This window comes from Carettochelys insculpta, chromosome 11, assembly GCF_033958435.1.
Source record: "Carettochelys insculpta isolate YL-2023 chromosome 11, ASM3395843v1, whole genome shotgun sequence".
NCBI classification, from domain to species: domain Eukaryota; kingdom Metazoa; phylum Chordata; order Testudines; family Carettochelyidae; genus Carettochelys; species Carettochelys insculpta.
Genome location: NC_134147.1, coordinates 32,543,460 through 32,568,272, shown reverse-complemented (window position 1 = coordinate 32,568,272; position 24,813 = coordinate 32,543,460). Strand labels below are relative to the sequence as shown.

The 24,813-nt window shown below is 46.3% G+C and overlaps 1 protein-coding gene across 7 annotated transcripts in view; it reads left to right on the top strand.

Moving 5' to 3' along the window:
• Positions 1-21,572: 21,572 nt before the first annotated feature.
• Positions 21,573-24,813, top strand: part of LMCD1 (LIM and cysteine rich domains 1) — a 69,980-nt gene continuing 66,739 nt past the window's right edge. For 4 of the 7 annotated variants that reach the window (XM_075005483.1, XM_075005487.1, XM_075005485.1 and 1 more), the window contains exon 1: positions 21,574-21,806. Coding sequence is in view for 1 of the 7 variants with exons in the window: in XM_075005480.1 (XP_074861581.1) it covers positions 21,780-21,806 (27 nt within the window). In the remaining 6 variants the exon portion in view is untranslated. Of the gene's footprint in view, positions 21,807-24,813 lie in introns of all 7 variants that reach the window. The other 3 variants (XM_075005480.1, XM_075005482.1, XM_075005479.1) reach the window with 1 other exon arrangement.

Sequence of the window (24,813 nt, the reverse complement as noted above, 5' to 3'; positions counted from 1 at the left end):
GCCTCAGGGCAAGCAGCAAGCAATGATCATGGCCCTGGTTCCTGGCAGGGCAGCAAACAAAAGGGCAGTGAGCCAGCCCTGGTTCCAGGTGATATGGCAAGCAAACAGCAACAGCGGTGTGGGTTGGGAGAAGCAAGAGGCTACCTCTCCGGCAGTGGGGTAGGGACTGCAGGCCATACCACTCCACTGCATCCTGGCCCAGGGCCCTAGGAACAGCTCGCACCATGAGCTGAGTAGTAGGGATCCTGGCAGCAACACACCACCATGGGCTCAAGTGGAGCATTCCCCAGACCACTTCCTACCTCCACCTCCATCAGCGTCTGGTCCCACTAGGAGTGCTCGGTGAGCTCAAGAAGGAGGATCTCCTCCAGGTAACTGGCAGCTGGCAGGTCTGGCCAGTCAGGCATCTCCACATCATTTGGGTACTGGAGAGAGGGCAGGATCATGGGCTTCAGCAAATCTGAGGCCTCGGCATTGTGAGCAGCAGGCAGGACCTCAGGCTTATGCCTGTCTGGGTCCCTGGGGTAGCTTGTTACAGGCAGGGTCCCTCCGTCCGGTGGGTCGTCAGGATGTGTGGCTAGCCACAGGCCCGAGAGCACCAGTAATTTGGGAAAGTCTGGTTACCTGGTTAGCTGCATGCTTGGCTGCGGCCTTCCAGGTTGGTCAGGGTGACTGGCCAGTGGCTCTTGCCTGTCTGGCTCAGGTCCTCCAGCTCTGGCTCCCAGGAGCCTTGTAAAAGGCCTCTGCTCCACTCAGAGGCCAGTCTTTTAATGAACTTTGGGTCCTGCCCCTGGTACTTCTGGCCCCAGGTGTTACTCTCTGGGGAGGAGGGGGAGCAGGGCACAGGTGTTCAGGACCCACCCACCAAGGTCTCTGAGAGGCTTTGTCAGCCTCTGAGTCAGTGGAAGGCCATTGCACCTTGCTCCAAGAGAAAGCAACTCAGCGGTCCCAGTGTAAAGCACCTCAGTGTTCCCATTGGAAACAAATGACTTATTTTCTTAATATCAGAATGAAGCATGACATAATAAATAAAACACTAGACTGCCAGTAGTCAATTCCATTTTTTTTTACATCCGGACATTTCTTTCAGAACACGTTTTTCTTGGTTTGAAAAGTTTCCCTCTTTCCCCATCACATTTTATTCCATTTACTAACCCAAGAATTTCCTGAAGATTACATGTCAATTTCCGGATATATTTTGCTCATTGGAAGTCTGATCCAAACTCAAGGAGTTTAATGAAAACAACCAAAATGCATTTGAAGGCTGAGTAATGTTTTTCTGATACAGTTCCTAGAATGACGAATATTCACAGGACCACCCATTTATCCTTAAGTACCCAAAAGAGTCCTTATTTAAAAATTCTTCAGAAACTTTCCTTCAAACAATGAGCACCTGGAAGCAGTCACTCATCTGTGTGATGGTATCACATACATCACATTGCTTGAGATTGCATCACAGAAAGGTTTGAATTACTCTTCAAAGTGTATTTCAGTGTATGCCAAAGAATAGCTTGGAACCATATGTACTTAATATCTAGTAGAGTGAATATTAAACACCAGATTAATGTCTTTTCACAACAGTTTTGAAAAAAAATGTTTGCCCAGTTGTTACAATAGTTTTGATGTCTAATATAGATAATAAACAAGATTCATGGGGACTCTAACTATTTACTGCATGGCTGGGTCTACACTTGCATTCCTCTTTCGAAAGAGGTATGCAAATGAGGCACATTGAAAATGCAAATGAGGCACAAATTTACATATGTGACACCTCGATTGCACATTCTTATTTCAAAATAGCTTCTTTCGAAAGAAGAAAACCAGTGTAGACATTGCTCTTTCGAAAGTAAACCCTATCTTCAAAAGAATCCTCCTTCCCTTTTTTTTACGGGTGCGTCTACACTACAGATCTGTTTTGAAAGAATGTCTTTCGAAAGAGAAAGTTGAAAGATGCTCTTTTGAAATGGAGCGTACACATACGCCAGCAGGGGCCAAAGTTTCGATCCGTTATTTCGAAAGGCCCCCCCCAGCACAATTTCAAAAGAGAGCATCCACACACACCAAGATGCTCTTTCGAAAGAGCTGGGGCAGGGAGCGCCACGGGCAGGGTCACGTGGTGGATGAGCCCTTCCAGGGCTGCTGCCTGCCGCCCACCATCCCCTTAAAGGCACCCCCCCCACAGGCCTGTCCCCAGGCAGAGAAGAGAGAGAGAGAAGAGCGACAGAGGAGAGAGAGAGAGAGAGTGTGGAGCAGGCATCCCGGGCCCTCATGGACCCTGAACAGCAGCATCCCAGCATTGAGGCTGTGGTCAGTGCACTGGCCACAGTCCTGGCTGCTGTGCTCCAGCAGCTCCGGGTGGCCACTCTGCTAGCCGCCCTCCTGGAGGCCATCCTCAGGGCGCAGTGTCTCTAGCCAGTCCCCCGGGTCACTCGCCACCTGTGGAGCTTCCCCACAAGCAGCGAATAGTGGGACTGACTGGTGCTGGAGGACTGGAGCGACAACTGGTGGCTACAGAACTCCAGAATGACCAAGGGGGCATTCCTGGAGCTGTGCCACTGGCTCGCTCCAGTCCTCCAGCACGAGGACACCCGCATGAGGCCGGCGCTCCCCCTACAGAAAAGGGTGGCCATCACCCTATGGAAGCTGGCCACCCCGGACCGTTACCAACCTGTCAGCCACCAGTTCAGGGTGGGCAAGACCACCATCGAGGCCATCCTCATCGAGGTAAGCTATGGCCGGGTCACACCCACACTGCATGAGGGGAGCAGGGGTCAGGGGGTGCCCCAGGAAGGGGGCCTATTGGGGACTTGTGGGGCGCCCCCCGCCGGGGACAGGGATGGGGATTGGGGTGGGGTGGGGGTGAGTGTGCAGGATGCAGCCCAGGCCACACTCAGGAGTGTGCCGGAGCACAGTCGCAGGGCCTATGTGAATCGGAAGGTCTACCACTGTGTGGTCCTGGAGGCGCTCGTCAATGCCAACAGCTGGTTCTAGGACATCTGTGTGGGCTGGTCCAGCTGCACCCATGACGCCAGGGTTTTCAGGAACTCGGGCCTGGGACTCAGCATGGCCGAGGGGACCTTCCTCCCCCCAGCGGGAGCTGCCTGTTGGGGACACCACAATGCCACCATGTATCATGTTGGATGCAGCCTACCCCCTGCAGCCCTGGCTCATGAGGCCATACATGGGGCACATCCAGCCGAGCCAGGGCCATTTGAATGAGCGGCTGAACTGGGCCTGCAATACGGTGGAGCGGGCTTTCAGCCGCCTCAAGGGGCACTTCAGGTGCCTCCACATGAGGCAGAAGGTGGGCCTGGCCAATGTCCCAGCAGTGGTCGGGGTGTGCTGCACCCTGCATAACCTCGTGGAGGCCAAGAACAAGCCCTATATGCAGGGGTGGGCCACCCAGCTGGGGCACGGGTACGAGCAGCCCCTGCCACCCCATGCCACCTGGCCCAGCAGGACAGCGTATGGATCCGGGAGGCCCTGTGTCAGGCCTTTGAGCGGGGTGCATGGTGAGCCACCCCACCTTGCACACGCACACCACCATCCTGCACATGCCTGCACACACACACATGCACACACACCACCACACTGAACACTCCCCCCCACCACACATGCACAGGGGACATGGGATAGAACACAAAAATAAACATTTTATATAAATAACAAAGCTAAGTCTTCTTGACAACTATTTACAGGGGGCAGAATGGGTGATGGGGGCAGGAGGTAACTATTTACAGGGTTGGAGAGGCTCTGGGACGGCTCCCAGGAGAGGGGCAACTTAGTGCTCCTGGGGGCTTGACAGGCATCATCCCTGTCACCCACACCCTTCGCACCCCCCACATGTCCAGGGGTCCCATCGGGGCTGGGCCGGGGCAGCAGCCGCTGCCACAGGCAGGTAGGAGTGCACCTGGGGCGAGGCTTCTGTGGGCTGTGTGGGGTCAGTGCATGGGGAGTGAGGGGTGGGAACCATGGTCTCCCCTGGCCAGCCCTCACCAGCAGCATGTGGGCCAGCTGGATGAGATTGGCCAGGGGCAGGTGGGTCAGGATCAGGGCAGCAAGGTCGGGCATTTGTGGAGGGTTCACTGTGGGTGGTGGGGTCGGAGGGCAGAAAGGGGAGTTGGGGGGAGGTTGGAGGGGGTGAGGTGGGGGGGCAGGTGGGTAATGGACAAATGAGGACAGTGGGGTGAGGGCGGCAGGGGCGTCTGCGGGAGCGGGTGGTGATGGGGCGGCAGTCAGGGCTGGGCGGCAGGCCACGGACTGGGTCAGGGTGTCGAGGTTGGCTGCCACCTGGTCCCAGGCCCACTGCTCCATCTCCAGCCACTTCCTCAGCACTCTGGAAAGGTCCCACAGTGCTGCAGTGTGGGCAGCCTCCCCTGTGTCTTCCTACCCATGCAGGTGGTGCCAGCAGATAGCCCAGTGGCGGACCCATGCAGGGACAGCGTGGGGTCCGGGTAGCTCCCCCTCGCCCTTGGTGGTGGGGCTGGTCCAACCACTGGCGACAGGAGCTGTGGAGACAAAAGAGGAGAGCGGGGGGAGCCATGAGTCCCCAGCACTGAACCTTGTGCCCCCCCACTTGGTGCCCTGTGATGCCCATGTCCCAGGGTTCCCTGAGTGGGTGCTGAGGGCATGGGCTGCCCCACGCTGTCACCCCGGTCCCTCCACAGCCACCGGTCTGTGGTGCCGTCCCGCCCATGTGGTGCTGAGCGTCGTGTGTTGGCCCCCTGTCCAGGCCCAGGGAACGTGGCTGTCTGGAGTCCACAGGTCCCATGGTGGCAGGCACATGGGGGTGCTGCAGCAACCCTGGGCAAGACCTGATGCCCTCTCCTCAGTCCTGAGGTGGCTGGTGTGCAGGCCACCTATCTGTGGGTCCCTCCAGGAAGTCAAGCAAGGTACAGATAGATGGGGCCCAGCTGGATGGCCTGGATGGGATGTCGATGATGAAGGCCCCCTCGCTTGAGCCCTCGTCATCACTGGTGGTGTCCAGCCTCCGTGGGCACCTTTTGCCCTGCGTGGGTCCGGGATGGTCCTCCCCCTCTGTCCCCATCTCGGGCTCCTTCTCTGACGCCAGGACCGTCATGTCCAGCAGCATGGCCGGGGGTCCTACCTCCTTAGGCCCAAGGAGGCAGTCCAGGTCTTTATAGTAGGGGCAGCTGGTGGGTGCTGCCCTTGACCATGTCCCAGGCCCTGCAGTATCCCTGGTGCAGCTCCTTCACCTTAGACCTCACCTGGTCCAGGGTCCAGGTAGGGTGACCCCAGCTGGAGAGACCCATGGCGAGGCACTGGAACGCCACCATGTTCCTGCACAGGACCCCTGTCTGGTGCAGAATGTCTTCATCTGCCCAGAGAGCAAGGAGGTCCCACACCTTGGCGTCGGTCCAGGAGGGGGCTCGGTGCTTGGGGCCTGACTCTGCTCCTGGGAGGGCTCCCCAGTATCTTTGGGGGGCCCCTGGGGCAGGTGGGGGTCAGGGGCGCTGGCCATGGTGCCAAGGAGGGCTCAGGGCTGGCTGGAGCATCGCGCCAGGGAGCAGGCTGTGCAGCAGCATGGGATCCCTGCTGCCTGCACACTCTCAGCTTCCTGCCTGGGGGCTTCTGGGAGCCTGTGTGCTGAAACATGGCTGGATGCTGGAGCCATAGAGCTCCGCTTGTGCTGGGAGCGGCACCGCCACCTGCCAGCTGATTGCAGCCATGGAGGTCCCACTCTTTCGAAAGAGCGGGCTGCGGGGCATCTATACATGCGCTCTTTTGAAATAATCTTTTGAAGGAGGGCACTTTGCCCATCCCAGGAAGGGAGAACCGACTTCGAAAGAATGGGGGAGTTCTTTCAAAGTTAATTTTGAAAGAGCGCCGTGTGTGTAGCCGCTCTGCAGGTTCTTTCGAAAGAACTCACTCTTTCGATCTGGATTTCGAATGTACTTGCTAGTGTAGATGCACCCTATGGGAAGAAGGATTCTTTCGAAGATGGGGTTTACTTTCGGAAGAGCAGCATCTACACTGGTTTTCTTCTTTTGAAAGAAGCTAATTCAAAAAAGAATATGCGAATGAGGTGTCAGATATGCAAATTTGCACCTGATTTGCATTTTCAATGTGCATACCTCTTTCAAAAGAGGGCTGCAAGTGTAGACACAGCCCATATGTTTGGTAGCAAGTGCCAAGTAGTTCCTTTGCCCAGATTTGATTTACACCTGCGCTATGTTCCCTAGAGTGAAATCAGGATAGTTGAATAGCTGTTTCCTCTCAACTCTTCAAACCAGGATATCACTTTCAAACCACTCATATATGCTGGTAACGGGGCATGATTGGCTCTGATACTAGACTAGACTCAGCTCGGGAGGTCACTTCCAGTCCTATGGTCTTATGTTCTTGGTGTGGCCATGTGGATGAAGACTTCTTCAGGAACAGAAGCAGAAAATACTTATAAAAAACACTGCCTGACCAATATTGGCCCTCGACTAATAAGAGCACAGGTGTCAACACACTCTATGGCTACTGTGAAATAATTATACAAATGCTACAGCATGAAACAATCAGGATGAAAAGAATCACATATATGTTAAATGAGCTATTAGCAATGATTAGTTTCACAGCTTCCCTGCACTTATACCATCTGAGTCAATTTCATTTCAAGGTTAATTTGAAATATGTCCCAATTCTGCCTTTATTCAAGACTCTTGTCTCTCCTGAGAACAGGTTTCAGAGTAGGGAGAATTTTACTGAGAAAAATCAGATATTGGCATTCAGTACCTCAGTACTGCAGTAGATGGGTAGCTTGATTAAGAACATCAAGGCTTTTGTTATGAAATGTCATTTTCAAATACACCTACCTCTCATTCTGAGTCTCTGTGGACAAGGCTGTGCTCTAATAATCCATCCACCCTGAGGTACATTCTCTCTATAAGCTTCTCAGCACAGCATTGAGCCAAGAGACAAGCATATTTTCAAGTGACAGGGGTAAAAAGTTACAGCACTCTTAATCAAATTAGCAGACAACCTCCAAGTGGGCGCCTCTGTTAGATGAATGAGCTGGCAACAAGTAACAACAAGATAACAAACAAGATTAATATGAAACTAATGGATGAATAAAGATAAATACTCAGAATATCCACGTAACACCACAGAGGTTGTGTAGCAGATTTCTGGCAGTGAGTTTGGTTCAAGGCTAGCTGACACATATCTGCTGTATCACTAACAAAAATCCTAAGCTATGGCAAAGAAACATGAAGATTTGAAAAAACAGAAAGAAGGAAACTTAACATTACGGATAAAAATATGGGCTGAAACGCAATCCTTTATTCACTCTTTAGTTTAGACCCAGATGTTTAGGGTTGCAGGTAGAGCATTTGAAAATCCCTCTAGGTATCTGTATGCAGCCATAGGTGCCTAAATAGCTTTACAAACCTAGCTCTGAAGAAACGGGAAAGCAAGAGGGCAAGCTATCATGGTGTGAATTGAGGGTGTCCATTAGAGGCTTCTCTCCTTGCTCCTTTATGTGGAAGGTGGGTTCCAAAAGTGAATTTAATATATTTTTGCTATTTAATTGGCTTCCGGGGGCAGTTTGTACCAGTAACAGCAACGAAGTAGTTTGTAATTTTATAGGCAGACCTTGTTGAATAACAACAGAAGACATGAAAAATTTGAAAGCCTTCACTTGACAATATCAAATTGTTCATTCAAATTTATCTGAAAAGTGACCTCCCAATCTCTTCAAGTGGGCCATTGGTAAAGTTTTTCAACTTGTAACCACAGTGCGCCCCGTCTTCTAGTTCTGCATATTGTTGTCTTCTCATACACATTACTCATTTCCTTCATTTTGCACATTGATCCAAATGGTTAGAACAATGCCTTATTTCCCCTGTACCAATGTTCCTGTGCCTCATCTTCAATATCCCCCCTCAATACCTGCTTCTTTTTGCCTTGTTCTAAATTGATGCCATGTGTACCACTTACTCTTCCTCCCAAACCTTTCCTCAGAATCCACTCAAATATCTCAGAGCATGCAGGATTCACTCATCACCTACCAGAACTCTTCTAACCCTTTTCCTTGATGTTTTTAATGTTGATTTTCTGTATTTGCATAATTTATACATAAGCTGTTCAGTGCTGGGACTGTGAATAATGTCATCATCATAAACGTGATGCAAATTGATTGTGATGGATAAAATAAATAAAATGTGAATGTGGTAGGTCCTCTAACCACTCAGTGCCTCAGTTTCCCCATATGCAAAGTGAAGAGAATGATACATACATCATTGTTGTGAGGGTGAATATACTTCTTTATTTATGAGGCCTGTAAGTGGCTTTAAGGTAAGTATCTAAGCAGGGTAAGTGCAAAATATTATTAATTTGCATTTTTTTTCATTATTTTGATTCAAAGTTGCTTGGGAAGATATTATTGGAAGATAAATTGTAGTAACCAAGTTATTACTGAAGTGCAATTGTTTTTCTGATTAAATATACTAAACTTGTGCAGAAAGATAATATAATCGCATACTACTTAGATAGCTCATTAACTGTATGTTCCTTTTGAGGTACTGAAGGGAATGATAATACTGTACTTCTCAAACATACCTAATTCACTCTAAAGTTTCTATTGTTTTTTTATGCAAACTTGTATCCATACCTAAAAGACAAAGCCCTGCAAAGGCTCAAAATCAACCTTGAATTAGAACAAAAGTACGACAAGGAGTTCCCAGCTCTGTCAGAGGGTTTGGCTCCTTAAGTGAGGTTTCTGAGCTCACACTGAGGGAACGAGCATAGCAATTTGCTAAGTGAACACGGAAATCAGTTTAGCAAACCCTCCTAATGTAGACATAGTTTTAATCATTCCCCCAAATGAAATACTCTATACTAGCAAATGTACTCTTTTGCTTGCATAATTATATCGACACTGTGGCTTTCACAGATTAAAAAAAGTTATTTAAATATCTCATCCCTTAGCAACAACATTATGCCAGCCAGCAAAAGTTTCTAGTGTAGACCTAAAGAAAATCTAAAATTTGTACACACTTTTAAACTAAGGTCTTAATCTGATTCCCGTGTCAGCAAATAAAAGAGAAAAAATTATATTTGTAATCTTATCTACCACTGACAGAAATGAGTTTTATAGCAACCAGATGCTTTTTCATTTTAAGTGGCCCATGTTTTAAATTTTCAAGATTATTTTATGAGATAAAGTTAAACTCTTAAGATACAAATACTTATTTTAAAATCCGTAATTATTTTCCTGATCTTGTGTGCAAGCTGTTAAGATGGACAGCTTTAGTGAGATCCTGGAGTGTATACCTACTGAAATATCACACACACATAAACAATAATTTTCTCATGTCCATGCAGAGGTTAGACTGCCAAAGGTACCAACATTTACTTAAACTTTTAACAATGGCACAGTTATTTCTTTTAGAAGTTATTGCTACAGTAAATGATAGCTTAAATACTAATATTTTCTCAGTGCATCAATATTTTTAAAAAAGCAGGACACCAACTGTCAACTAACAAGAGAGACAAGCACATGGATGACAGGAACAATTGGAATACAATCATTCTAATTGAAATGGAACCTCTCTGTCAATAAAGGAAAAATTCCAAACAATATGCAAGAATACATATGATATAATCAATGAAAGAGGTGCCTGAAATTATCTGCTCTAAGAGGCAACAACAAAATCACTGGGACACCATTTACATGTTCATTAAAATGAGAACTGTCTCCATAAATAACTTATAGTGATATGCATATTATATTGTGCATGTATCAGAGGTGAGTTAATGAGTTCTTGTCTTTTTTTTTTAATATATTTATTGTTCCTAGGGTATTTTAAAAGAGGCCTTTCTGTGAGTTCCTCTGTTTTCCAATTAAGACAGTCTGGGAGTAGAAATCTTTAGGTCAAATACTGTATGTATTCCTTCAAGATTTTTTCACTGGTTTTCAGCTTTGTGTCTGGGACAGTCAAAAGAGAAGTACTGATTTCTAAACTGCATACCTTTGCAAACACAAAGTTAAGCAAATGAGCACACCTGACATTAGGGGTAGCTGTTAGTTAAGGTTGTCCCCCACTGTCTTAGAATCATAGAATGCTAGGACTGGAAGGGACCTTATAGTTATAGTTATGTGCCTTATAATTTTCTGGAAAAGTGCTATTGTTATTTCTGTATGCACCTATTTCTAACATGCTCATCTCACCCTGGTATTTCAGTACATGTACATAGTGAAAGGTAGCAGCCTTCCAATCTGCAACAAAGCTAGATGCTCTTGCCTTTTCTCATGTTATACTACTTTGTGAGGTTCCGTTCTGGGACGTTGAATGCCAGAAGCTATTTTGGAGGCCCACCATTCGGCAAGCACTCTCTGTTGAAGGAACACACAAGTAAAGAGATGAGTCGTACGCTACATTAAGAAGATGAAAAGACTTAGACTCATCCTGATCTTACTGGGTAGAGAATTTCACAGTACAGCAACACATATCCTGTTACTAAGAATTTCCCATGTGGGCTACCAGACACAGAACATGAGCCAGCCGTAGGCATTGCCGAGAGAAAGGAAGTCTGGGTGACATCTATGAGCCTCTGGAAAACTGTAGGATTAGAATCATACCCATGAAGCCGATCCAGAACTGAGTACTTAGCTAGCGCAGAGTGCAGCGCACGCGGTCTGGGGTGATTTCTCCTACCTAGAGGGGGTACTGCTTTGTGTTGAGCCAACTGAAGCTTGTGGACTATCTCAGGTGCTAATCCTATTCCCCACACACACCCATGGCTGACATGGAAAAAAGGTAATTTTCATCATAGATGCTAGGTGGCTATTTTGAATGCAAAAATAAAAGTTACAGGCCCTTGAGACCTAGAGAGATAATACACAATTCTGGGAAAAAAGCCTTGTTCATGTGAGTAATGCTTCAGTGAGGCTACGCACTTGTGTAGGACTCTGGAAGAAAGATTACCATATACAAAAATAGCCAAATTAGGAAACTCTGTGACACAGGAGCTATGTCCATAACCACATACATTACCGTTTTATTTTTAATCCAAATTATCAGATCTATTTTTGTTCTTAAACTCTATGACTCACTAAATTGTGGGCATAAGGAAAGCAGTCAAAATAAACTACCACAAAATATCTCTTAGAGAAGCAGCTTCAGTATATTCTTGTTGCAGCAAATATTCCTTTTCAGAGACAAATACAGGGAATATGGACAAGTACTCTGGGTTCGTTTTGTTTAATTCAGTGGTTCCCAAAGTTTTCTCTAGTGCAGACCCCCAATCATGCCTCCAAACCATTCACAGACTCCCCCATCACTCCCCCAAAGCCCCATCGAAGTCAATTCTAGCTGCTATGTACACTTCATTAAATAAAAAAAAGAAACCACAACATAGATTTTTGGACAATTAATAAGATTATTGGAAGATATTTAATTTAAAATAATGATTGATTGTAATTTTGCAATTTATTTAAAGCTTATTTTCTATGATAATTTTTATTTATCTTTCCCACTCCCCATTCCCCCACAGGTACCCTGAAATACTCCCACAGATCCCCAGGGGGCCACAGACCCCAGGCTGGGAACCATGGATTTAACTGATAATCAATGGGAGAGGAGCTGCATCCTTTATTGTTTTTCCTTTTTGGCTTTCTTTTCTTCCAGCCATTTTTCAAATGCATTTTATTTGGTTGCTTTGCTCTAATTCAGAGTGGGGGAGATTAAAGTGTTCTGTGAGATCAGTGTTCCCTAAAGCATATCCACCAAATTCAGAATGTATTCATCTTCTCAATAACTTGTTCAGGGAGTAAAACCAAAACAGCCCTGAACAGGCATTTTCTACACCCTTGAGTCCTCACACAAATGAATAAAAATGCCCCAGCATGCAGTACCATAAAATTCTCTTGCTCAAGACACACCCGATAGTGTGAAATAAGCTCACAAATTTTATTTTCACTGGGACAAAGGACTGTATAAGTTGTACAGTATTATTATTATGGCACATTTGCAACTTGAGCAATTTACTCTGTGGGGATGGGGAATTCTGCACCAAAAATGTAAAAAATTAACAAAAAAAATTGACAATTAGGCACAAAATATTTTCAAATTCTGAAAACATCTGCATATTTTATTTGTCAAAATAATGCAATGTAATCACACCAGTTTCAACTATTTTTGGTAATTCACTTCAAAATACTGGTCAGCAAGCATGTCTGTAACAATTCAGGCAACAGAAAAAGGTACAGAAAATGTTTGCAAATAGATTCCTTAGAAGGGTATTAATACAGAACTCTACATAACAGTCATTTAAACTACAGTACAGAATCATATTCCCACCACACACCCAGAAGCAATACAAAGGCTGCGGAGGAGTAAGAGAGAGGTAAAATAGGAGCTGAGGGAGAGGAAAATAAGTTATGGGAAGGAGCATGGCTGTGATTTTAAAGGGTTGTTGGATATGGGTGGAAAAAGTATAGAACAGATTTTTGGGGTGAGGGCAGGGAGGAATTGTTAGAGAGCTTTCCCCGCACAGACTCTGGCTGACCTCTAGCCTCTTCCCTCCAGTCAGGCATGTGTCCCTGCAGTCTCACTCACACATCTACTCCCCCTGCCCCCATGTGGCCCTGCACCTCCTTCTCCTGTCCCCATGTGCCTTTGTGCCACCACCCAGCCACTCCCCCATCAGCGTATGGCCCTGAGCCTTCCTCCTGCCTGTGGCCCTGTGACTTCACTCCTCTTCAGCCTCTGCTCCAGTGTGTCCTTCCCACTAGCCCTTATGAGGTCATATATCACCCTCAGTGTTCCAGGTTGTCTGTCCCCCCACTTAACTCCTGTCTTCTGAACTGGTGAAGAAGGCGCTGGAGGCTCTCTCTCCTCCCTAGCTGGTTGGGAGCAACAGCTTTGTTCTAGCACCATAACATCCCTGGGTGAGCAAAAGACAGAACTGCAGAGAATATTTTCTGAGGGGAGCTGCTGCTCTGTTCTGTTGCTTCAGTGCCTTATGGTGGGCCAAAGGTGGAACTACAGCAACATTTTAGCAGAACCCTTTTTTCTGTGCGAAAAAAAAAAAGAAAAAAAAAAAGTATGGCTCATTAATTGCGCGTGCTGCTCCCCCAGGAGCAGCAGTTACCTGTGTAGCCTTTATGAATCTGTAAAGCCCTTGTACAGGAAAATCTCTGTTGTCTGGGGGCTGAATTCTCACTCTTGTGTTCTAAAGATACAAACAAGGGAAGGATCCGTGGAACACTGTGACACTGCAGGCAAGCATTCACACTTTCTGTGGTGACAGTGGCATATCAGCTGCCCATGGATGACCAGGCTATCTCCATGAGCCAATGGATTCACTCACATGCCAGTGTATCATACTCTACCCCTAACAGCTTCAGGATGTCAGTGTCTTTTCTTCAGGGTTGCATATCGTTACTTCAAATGACACCGCTGAACATAATCTCCTCATATAAACCCAATTGTTTCTCTTGATCTGGCGTCTTCTACAAGTCTCACTTCTACCTGGCTTTCTGCTTGGGAGTCAAGGAGAGTCCTTCTGTTCACTTCTGCAGATGCCTTTCTCCTACAGACTGGCTTCCAGCCCTTCAAGCCTGCTCCCTGCAGTACCACACTGCCAGGACACCTTCCTGAAGGTATTTTTGTTGTTTTCTTCTCTCTAGCCTGCTCCCTGAACTCAGGCTGTCCTTTACATTGCAGTAACCCTGGCTCTCAGTCACAAGGTATGTCCTCAATATGTGGAAGGTTGACCTGGTCAGAGTCGATCTTCTGGGGTTCAATTTCGTGGGCCTAGTATGGATGCACAAAATTGAAATAGCTGGGGCTGACAGTCGACCCCTGTACTCCTCAATAGCTCAAGGAGTAAGAGAGGTCGATGGGAGAGTTTCTCCTGTTGGCCTCCCCTTTGCGAGGACAGCCAAGTAAGTCAATTGTAGATAAGTCGAGTCTAGCTACACAATTGCCATAGCTCAAATTGCGTATCTACAATCAACTTTAATGTCTAGTGTAGACCTGGCCTCAATCGTCTATTGGAAGACCCCAGAATTAAGGCTATGTCTGCACTGCACTCTTGTTGGTAAAACTTTGGTCAGCCAGGGGAGTGAAAAAGTACACCCCCAGCAAATCAAAAGGCTGCTGGGGACAGTGCTTTGTTGATGGGAAATCCTCTTGCACCAATAAAGCTACTGCCACTCTTTGTGGATGGCTGTATTTTGCTGGCAAGAGAGCTCTATCCTGCTGGCTGTGCCACTGTAAGTTGTGCAATGTAGACACAGCTTTTTCCTTTTTCCTAAGAAGATGGGTTGAGCCTAGTACAGAGTGCACCTGAGCCGTACCACACCTCTTTCTCTCCTGCTATCTGCTTGATCTGGTATGTCCATACTGCAAGAAAGGTTCTTTATATGAAGATTGCTAAGTCAAGATCATTACCTGGACCTGAAATCAAAGGAGAGACATGACACTGTAGTTTTTATCATAACGTAGCAAGTTGAGATAAACCCCAGGAGGAGGTGTAAAGAGTTGAAAGCAGGTGGAATAAAAACAACCTTAATTCCTCAGGTGAGAATGCCACAAAAAATTTATGTTTGCCCTGTCACCATTCCTATTTACTTTTTCACCAGGATCTGCTAGTTCCATTGCTGTGATCAGCAAGACAAAAATCAGGAAAAACCTAAATTAGATCAACAGAGCTACCCCCAGCAATACTGGTACAAGAAAGTGCCAAATCAGGCCCAGGATATGTATATTTCCTGAGATGTTTTAAACCACAGGATTATAAAAGAATTTAAAAAAATCCTTACATGGCCTCCAACTCCAGGAGGATGGATTAGATAATTTAATACATCTTTTCTATCCTTTTAACTTCAGAACTCTCAATAAACTTCCAGCCCTTCCAAACCAATAAAAAAGTACTTAAATGAGACAGGAAATTGATTTAAATCTTCAGCATCTTGTCAGAGTGAAAAAGGAATCCTGTTTGATTACAAAAGCTATGACTGATTTCAACCATTTATTGTTGATTTATCAGCTGGCAGCTATTTTACCTCTGTGAAACAGGCTCTTGTCTTTGTAGTTCAGTTGACCCCTAAATGCACTTCAGGAAGCAGCAGTTTGATGACATCTCTGCAGGGATACTTTTGTTCTGATAAAAATGGCTTGTGAATCAACAGGAAGCTGGAGATCTCTTGCTGCTCTGCTTCTGATAACAGAGCATCATTCTTCTTCATCAACTTGTCATCAATTTCCAGAAAATTATTTCTGCAAAGATTTTACTGTGTTTAGTCATAGAAAGGTTTTGTGCCTCATAGAATATAACCAAGTGCAGCACACAGACTTATTACCCAGAAGCAGTCAGTGATAAATTACTTTGGAATCCTTCCTGTGACACAGTTTGCATGTCCAATGAATGCTTCTCAGAAGCGCTTTTATTTTCCTTTCCTCTGATGCTAACCAAAATTGCTTTTTGTTCTATCTGAGCTGGTCAGTCTCACATCAAGAGTAACTGTCATCTTCAAACTGCTTTCGGATCTGATTATTTAATGCTGCTCATGGATTGAATTTTATTTAGGAATATAAGAATTGGATTAGACCCAAGGTTCATTTCATAGACCCTGTCTCTCAGGCTACATCTACACTACAGTGATCTGCTCACAGAAGTTACTGTTGGAAGATCACTTCTGACAAAACTTCTGTCAACAGATCACGTCAACACCTGAAAGCAGAGTGGTCTGTCAAACTGTTCTGTTGACAGAGAGTGACCAGACTGCCTGGCCTCTCTCTCAACAGAACAACCAACCAGAAGCACAGAAGACAGGGCTACCCAGTGACCCAGAAGCTCTGTCTGTTGACAAAGGGATGCTGCCCCTTCCTCCCACTACCCAGAGCATCCACTTGGCTTTTTGTTCACATATTCATGGAGAAGAGGCAGAAAGCTGTTGGTAAAACTGCTGAGTTCTGTCAACAGAATTTTTAGCATGGACCCACCACAAGTTTTGTCAACATAACCGGGGTTTTATCAGCCAAACTCTCTAGTGTAGATGTAGCTTAAGAGTGGGTAGCAGCAGATGCTTCAGAAAGAGGTGTAAGAACTGCACACTTTGTTGATGTGAGACAATCTTCCCATAGTAGAGATCTCACCCTGTCTGATAATAGAGATTAGAATAAACCTTAGGTTTCTGTAGGGGTATCCTGATTATGGTTTAGATCTCAGAAAGAAAAAATGATAAATAAATCATAAAACCAGCATACTTGTAGGAAGAAAGTAATGTGAAGCATATCTGAAGTATGGTCTTTTTATTGGTATGTAAGTTTAAAACATTAACACAATAACCATCTTGATCATATACTTTTCTTTCAGATGCTGTACTTATTTGCTGAGTGGATAACATAGGTACCTAAACTGGTAATACGACTGCCCTGTTATTATTTTGAGGAAGTCTGATGGCCCATGTTGCACAGCATGTCATATTAGATGATCCCATTGGTCCCTTCTGTCCTTGGAATATATGAAGCTATGAATAACATAACATGTTTGGGAGCATATAGCAGATGATGTTTAGCTATAATAAACACTAATTTCCTGGTAGAGTTCATGTTGCAGAAAGTTCAGTGATGCCATAAAAGTGGTAGACTTTAGCTATATGGCTTCTGAACCCATCAAACATGTTCACTACAGGTTATAGTTTTGCTTCAGCTGTGTGTCTGTGCAGGTGTGCAAAGGAAAATAAAAACACCTCCTTACACCCCTGTGCAAACTCCCTAATCTTTGGGTCCACGTGCACAAGAGTTAGTGGGTACGGAAGGACCATTCACCTCTCCCTCCACATGGGGCAGTTCAGGGAACTGAGTGGAGCTTTGGGTCCGTCCCTACTAATGCATTGACCAATGCAGCTGGGCTAACATGAAGACTGCTGTAACTTCAAGCTGATATAAGTTAGTAATAAATTGTCTTTTTCTCAGTTCAATATAGTTTAAGGACAGAATAGATCATTATATTGTGTACTGTGACTTCCTGTTTATCTATGCCATTAACTTTTACTCAGGTGCCCTAGGAGCTAAGTAACATGGGTTAAACAGGAAACGAAACTGTTTTGTGCCAGGGACTGAGAGGAGAAGAGGCCAAGGAAGCCCCAATGTCAGTATCGGAGGTCCTTGCAGTAGCAAGGTACTCTATTGATTTTAGCAAGCAACCCACACTCCATGCTGCTTGGAAGGGTGAAAAAATTCTGAACTCCCAAATCTGACGTGAGGAAAGATTCCTTCCCAACCCCAAATCTGAACATCAGTTGGACCCTGAGCAAGTGAGGAAGACACACCAGCCAAGCATCTGAGAAGGAGGAATTCCTGTATCATCTCAGACCATCAATACTCCCTGTCCAGTGACCCACTGGCAGTGGTGGACTTCAAAAATAGGTGGAAAAATAAATCCAAATTCAATCTTCCAATTGTGCAATGGAGATATAACTGGTGCCTGATCCCTGCAGATGACCAGCACAAGCCCTTAAGCATGAGGTTGGATTATAGTCACTCGCTTCACGCAGAACTGCATGCGTTGTGAGCATATTAATGGCAATGCAGAGCTTCCTTGTCTCTCCAGGCCGTTCAGCAGAGAATGAATGTAGGGAGTTAGATTCATAGACTTGAAGGCCAAAAGACAGCACCATTATCATCAACCCTGAACCCTAAACACACAAGCTATTGAATTTCCCTCACACTGACTTAGAAGAACACTTCTCAAACCGAGAGACGTGTGCCCGGGGGGAGGTGTGCAGGAACATTCAGGGGGGTTCTTGGTGAAGCGCGACCAGTCCTCATGTTGGGCAGGTGAGGAGCGCCATGCTTTGAGCCCTGCTCAACCTCCAATCCCGTTCAGCTCCCAGCCCTTCTGTCCCTTCATGCCCATCTCTTCTCTCACCCCCAGACCAGCTCTAAGGTAAGCCACAGCACCTCTCCACCCCCTGCTCTGCCTCCCAGCCCTACGTGTCCACAGCGATCAAGTGTGATCCATGAACCTCTCCACGTCTGCAAGCAGAAGATTCTAGGCACACGCAGAGTTTTACACGGGTCCCCTGGTCAGATGTATGCATAGTACTCCAGTGAAAGGTGGCATGTGAGAGCTCTAAACCAGCAGCCCACTGGTCATCATAATCATTGTGGCATGTATGTATGCCCGACATTTAAGGACCTGTGACTATATACTGAAAATTATGTTCTTACACAAGGTAACAAGAAGAACATGTCTCAGACAGCCTCCTTTCAGGCAGGAGATAACAGACTCCCTGTCGGATCATTGTATACTATATGTCTCACAATGTAAGCATATTTGCTCACTGAGCCAGATGCTGATTAAGAGAGTGTGAAATCTGCAAGAGTGGAGAATGTCAGAAGAAACAACGAGTGGGTGACTTCCTGTTTATGAATAAGGACAACAATTACTCTGATATGTGTGGGGGTGCAAACAGATACCCCGGATTTTCACCAGACTGACAGGGTGATTTGGCTCTGGATGAATGAAAGACTGCAGGCAAGCATGGTTGCAAAATGCTGGAAACACTTCTGGGTGTGCATTGCTTTATAAGATGTGAAATTATCTAGTTAAATAGGTTTAGGTTCTAGAATGCACCTCTTGATTTTATTGGACAAGGAATAATTTGTTTCCAGTACTTCTACTTGATATGTTGTTAAATAAACTCTTGCTTACTTTCACTGTTTGAGTGCTGTGCATTAAGCAGAGTGGTGGTCAGAGGCATAACTGATAAACTGGATTGTCCTGCTTCCGTGGCAACACCAAATCGGTGGGTGTCCAGTGCAGTGGCGTAACTAGGACAGGAAGCATGGGTGGGCCCAGCTTTTAGGTGAGCAGGCAATGATGGAGGGAGAGGCATGGAGGGCCCTGGAGGGGTAGGAAGAATCTGGTGTGCAGGTGGGATCCAGTGCCATGGGGAGGAGATGGAAGGGATCCAAACCTCTGGTACTCTGAGGAAGAGGTGAGGTCCAGGAATGGGAGAGGGCAGGAGGGATCTGGTACCCTGGGTAGAGGAGCAAGAAGAGGAGGGATCACAGAAGGGATCCAGCACCATGGCAAGAGGAGGCAGAAAGACTGGGGAACCTGCTGCCCAGAGTCCTTCTTACTGTTCAGCAGGTGCATCCATGGGGCAGAGAGAGACCCTGCTGGAGCTTGAACTCCACCCCCCACACACCTCGTCTCTGTGTCTGCCAGCCTGGCCTCATCTTCCTCCTGCCAACATGCTGCACGCTGCTGCCCCAGTTTCTGACCGCAGCCTTAGCCCCACGCAGACCTTCCATCAAGTGGTGCACCTCCCTGTGGGGCTAGCACTGGGGCTGTAGACCAGGTCAGAAGCACATAACACCAGCAGGAGAGTGATGCAACCAGGATTATTAACATCCAGCTGGGGTCAGGAATCCCAACCTACGGATTCAGGGGGCGCAGGCCCTAATCTGGGTACACCTGGATGCTAAGTGGGTGGACCATGGCCCACTCAGGCCCACATGTAGCTATGTCCCAGTCCAGTGGAAGAGGGGCTGGACCACTCAGGAAAATGGCTGGTGGGCTGGAATTTGCCTCCTACTAACCCGCAGAATGACAGCAGGGCCTGTGAGGCCTAAAGAGATTCTTGTGTTGCCTGTGGCTGGTAGGGTTGGGGAACCGGCCCTTGGCAGACAGGCACAGACCAGGCTTCCTCACACTAGGAGCAGGGGATAACAACGTGCCCCATAACCATGGGAACTCCTGGGAACAGCACATCAGGTCACCCCTCATGTCCCCGACAGCACTGTTTCTCAACGTGGGCCACGGGCATGCTTTAGGAAAGCTGCTAATGGGCCCATGTACTTTGGTTACCTAAAGGGTCCATAGCTGCAGAGCCTCATGGTGTCCCTTGGCTCCAGTTTGCCATTTCCAGCCAAGGGGAGCTGCGGAAACCCTGCTCTGCAGCAAGGGAGGTAGGAAGGGAGCTGTATTTCATTGTGCTGCTTCTGGGGTGACATAGCCACATGCCACTCTCTGAGCAGTCCACTTGGCAAAGTCACAATCTGTCCCCGAAACATTAAAAATACCCTACCACTTCCAGTTCCTGTGGGGGATGCTCCATGCATATAGATTTGAAAAGTGCCTTTGTAAACTCCTTTCCATTTCCCCGTCTGCCTTTTTTGCATAATATTATTATGCCATTCTAGTCTCAGAATGTGCCTCAGAGGTCAGGGGATTTAGAATAACTCATACAGCAGGATGCTTAGATACCTCCAGATTTTCTCCCATATCTTTCTATCTCAGATTAATTTTAAAATGTTTGGATATATCTAGTGAAAACTTTAGAGGCAGCGACCCGCAGCATAAGCCAGGTAACACGAGCAACAGCTGCCTTTCCAACTGTGCCCTGTGTATGTATATGGAGATCACTCAGCCCTGAGCAGTTCTTTTTCTTCACTGCTAAAATGTCTGTTTTCATTCCAGAACACAATAAGGTAACTGGATCCTGCTCCACGTTATTTTGACTGGACTTCCCATTTTCTCTGTGTTTTTCAGCAGCTTTTGGATCCAGGCACTGATTAGGAAGTGGGAAATAGTGGTGGGGAAAGGGTGGGGTGAGGAAACTGAAAACACAACTCTGTGAGATCCACTTCAACTTTCATCTGGACAAAGGGGCTTTGTGTTTAAACCTGCAAACGAAAGAGCAGAGATGAACTCTTGGTGAGGGCAATATGTAAGATCCTGCATGATCATGTCAAAATGAAGGGCTAATGCATGCTTACTCTACTTGCAAAGAATTACAAGGGAATCTTTTTTTTTCCTTTTTTTTTAGAACTTTGCCCTTTGCATTTGATCTCGATTCACTCCAATAAACTGACCTGGCTCATTTCTACCTGATTCAAAACCTATGGATAATACCCCCCTTCCAGCACTTCCCGATGCTAAAGCATAAGGTTTAAAAAAAGAGGGGGGGGGGCGGTGATTACAGGCTTTATTGGCAGGATGCCTGTTCACTCTTAAATATTTTAATGACTTGCCCTTGCACTGTGATTCTGGTAAATCATATATCATCCCACAACCCTCTCAGAGCTCTACTCCCTCTCCCCAAACACCCTCCACTACAAAAAATGTTAGCTTGGCTTGAAATGGTCTGATTTAAGTCAACACCTTAGTTATTGGAAAATGTGGATTGTGAGGGGTACTGTCAGTCTAGGGAAGGTGGGAGGTCAATTTTTAGTTTCCCATTTACATGAGTAAAACATAATCTTGAGTCTCTTGTTTAAAACCCCCGCCCCCTTTTGCTCTGAATGAGTTGGTTTCCATAGATCATTGCTCTCCCCACTTCCTCCTTTAAAGGGAAAGGCTAAAGGGGGAGATGTGATTCAGATTTCAGTTTCCCTGCTTGCGATTGCGTGGGACAGATGTTCAGCAAACTCTTAACAGCTGGGCCTGGAGGCTTCTCCTCCTCTACCCCCACCCCCCTCCCGCGCAGGGGTTAAAGTGAGAGAAAGAACCCGAGGATCAAGTCTCACTCCGGCATTGGATGGAAAAGTTAGAGCCCCGCCTCGGATTGGCTGACAGTATTTTAGAGGGAGCTGTAGCCTCTAATTAAAGGGGCACGTTTCAGGCAGGCTCCGGACAAGGTTTGAACGGCAGTGGTGGTAGTTATCACTTCTCTCGCCTACAGCCATTCACAGACAAGTCATTCACTAGCTGCTGCTTGGAGTACACGCTGTAGCAGTCTGCTGTAGTGCACTGGGAGAGCTGACACCTTGGAAAAGAGACAAGAGCAGGGAAGGGCGAGGCTGGTAATGAATCTGAGCTCAGGAATTCAAAAGGTGAGTTGCAACTCTTTTTTGTGCCTTTCCCTTCGCTAGCACTTGCCTGGCACGCTCAGCAGCGGCTAGTATTTCCCTCCCCCGCCACTTGTGTCTGTTGCTAAGTAAAACCTCCAAATGGATCGATGGCACTACAGTCAATGTGTTCAGGGAGAATGTGGTGTCACCTTGGTCTTTACTGTGCTAATACCAGTGGAGGTGTTTACTGAGCCTCTTGGATGAGGCTACTGTAACGTTTTCCAAAGCACACAGTTAATCTGCTGTCATTTTGTAGGATTTGCTTTCAGCCACCTTATGATTGATTCCAACATCTGTATACTTCACAGAGGACAATAAGACAAGTAAACTATCTAGTTTAACAAACTGGTAGGTAGCCTATTTTACCAGATCTTTAATAACAAAAAGTACATTTCCATCCACCTGCTGTAGCTTCTTTGGCTCCTGCCAAAATGTGAATTCAAAATACTGACAGCATCAGCTCAAGCACAAGGTGCTTCTCTCCCCTGGCTCTGAACACTTCACTTCTACAGTGCTGGCCTGGTGCCCAGCTCAGTGGGAGTGTGGTGTTGGGTGTGTTTTTTGTTGTTTTTTGTTGTTAAGTGAAGGCCAATAACTTAAACTGAGAGTACTTTGTTACTGCCCTAGCTTGAAGGCAGATCATTTACCTGCACAGGCTGGAAAGAAGCCAAACTGTGAAAGGCATTCAATTCCCTATTCAGTGTAGTCATTATCTCCTGAGGAGATAGTGGTGTGGCCCCAGTGGATGCAGTTTAAGGACTTTTTTTTTTCCCAAATCTCTTTTGAGGTAAGTTATCTAGCAGTTGAAGGCTTGCCTCACAACATTTGCTACCTAAATGCATGATGGGAATTATATCTTCTGAAAGCTGAGATTCTTTTTATGAACTATTTCACCTCAGGCTGTACAATGAGGGAGGAGTTTGTGCAGTTCTCTCCTCTGGAGACTGGAAGTCAGCTTAAAAATGGGTTAGGTCTTTTTCCTTTCCTTGGTAGAATTGGATTGTAGGAGGAACATTATTGTACTTCACTTATTGTCAGCATGCTGTCTGTGTACGCAAAGAGCTTTCCATTTTTCTCCAAGGCTCCAGTTTCATATTTTGAAGCAATCTTTTATTGTGAGAGGAAAAACACTTTATACACCTGGGAGCTGCAGAATAGAAAGAATTTTGTGTGTCTGATATTTGCTTCCACTCCAGGAGAAGGGATTGTTTGTAGCTGCACAGCCCCAAAAGAAGCCTGTGATGGAAATGTGGTGCAGAGTGGCATGCATGCCACGTGGAGCTTGGTCCTTCAAGCTCTGACTGAGCACATGCTTAAACTTTATCTCCTCCAGATCTGAGGAAGTGGACCTGTCCCATGAAAGCTCATCACCTAATTATTTTGTTAGTCTTTTAAAGTGCTATGTGACTTGTTTTGCGTGTGTGTGCTTTTGGGTTTTTTTTTTTTTGTTTTTTTTTTTGTTTAAGCATGTGAATAGTCTTACCGATTATCAGTAGAACAACTTGATCAAACTTCTGTTCCATTGTAAGTAGGTGTTCTTAGGCAGGGGGCTGGCTCACTGAAAATGTGTTCAGCATTTTGCAGGCTCGCACTATAGTGATTGGGATTGAGACTGGTTTTCACTACCCTTCTGTGACCCACAGAAGTGAATTCTGAGTGTGATAGTATCCGACTACTTCATCCCTTTCTGGGCTTGATCCAAAGCACAATGAAGGTGACTGAAGTGGGAGAAATCTATTGACTTTGGATTGGTGCGTACACAAAAGATGCAGAGAAAAGGAATGTTATGAAATAAGGGTATTGTGATGTATGCAATACAAAATATTATGCACTACATAGGCAGAAAAAATCCACAGGGAATTTTAACACGAGTTGAACTGTATAAAGATTTTGGACAGGAAAACGTGTATAGCAAGAACAATACTTCAGGATAAAGTCAGTTGGCCAAAACCAATTACTAGTCCTTATAGCCATTTAAATGGCTTGGAAGACTCTGACCACCAGGCTTTACTACGGGGTGTCCAACCTGTGGTTTTCGAGCCCCTTGCAGCTCTTTGCTCAATTAAATGTGGCTCCTACGTGGAGCCATGTGACTGGACTGCTCACCACCGCTTTCCACACAACCCCAGTGCCTGGAGGGAGAAGCGAGTGGCTGCAGCCTTGGCAGCAGCTCTGGTGAGCCCCAGGCATTGGGTTGGTGGGGAGGGGGGCAGAGGGGGTGGGGGCATCTATGGCTAGAATGCAAAGAGCCACGTATTATATCTATCTAGCCAGGGTTATTTTGGCTCTTAGTCTCTGACTGGCTAGTCAGCCCTGCTCTACTACTGCTGGCCCTTGAGAAATGCTTTGCAGGGGGAAGTTTGGGAATTTCCAGTACCTTTTTATCTACAGAAGCTCCAGCCTTACTTAGGAAGTGAAGTCCCAGGCCACTTCCATTCTCTCCTTTGAATCAAAACAAGAGTCACTAAACTGCTTGCTAGTAGTCAAACTGAATTTAAGTGCTGTTAGTCTTCAGAAAACAAGGTTCCCTGGTTCATGCCCTCAGGGAGGTGGGTGAGAGGGAGGGATGGTGGCTTTATTTTACACCTGCATGGCAGCCTGACTAGGGAAAGAAAGGAAGCTACCTCCTTAAAACGAGATCAAATGTGTCTCTAGGTTCCCCTGTTGAAATAACACACTTACCTTGCTGCTTAATGGTAACAGTCCTGAGGGTGTCATGTGCCCGGGAGCTGGATGAGGGCTGCTCCTGTGCATTAGTGCTGGTGCTGAGTTCCATTGGCTGTGGCTACCCTGGAATTACCAGGTTTGGGGGCAGGTCCTGAGCAGTGTTCCCTCTCATTTTTCCCACCTCAGAGTGGAATGAATTTTCCTGTATGCACCAATGCGGAGGGGATGTGGCGTAACACATTGGTGCACATGATAAAGCTCATGTGGTGGGAGGGGGGCCAAGGGGATAAGAGTTCAGGAGTGCTCAGGGTTGGGAAGCAGG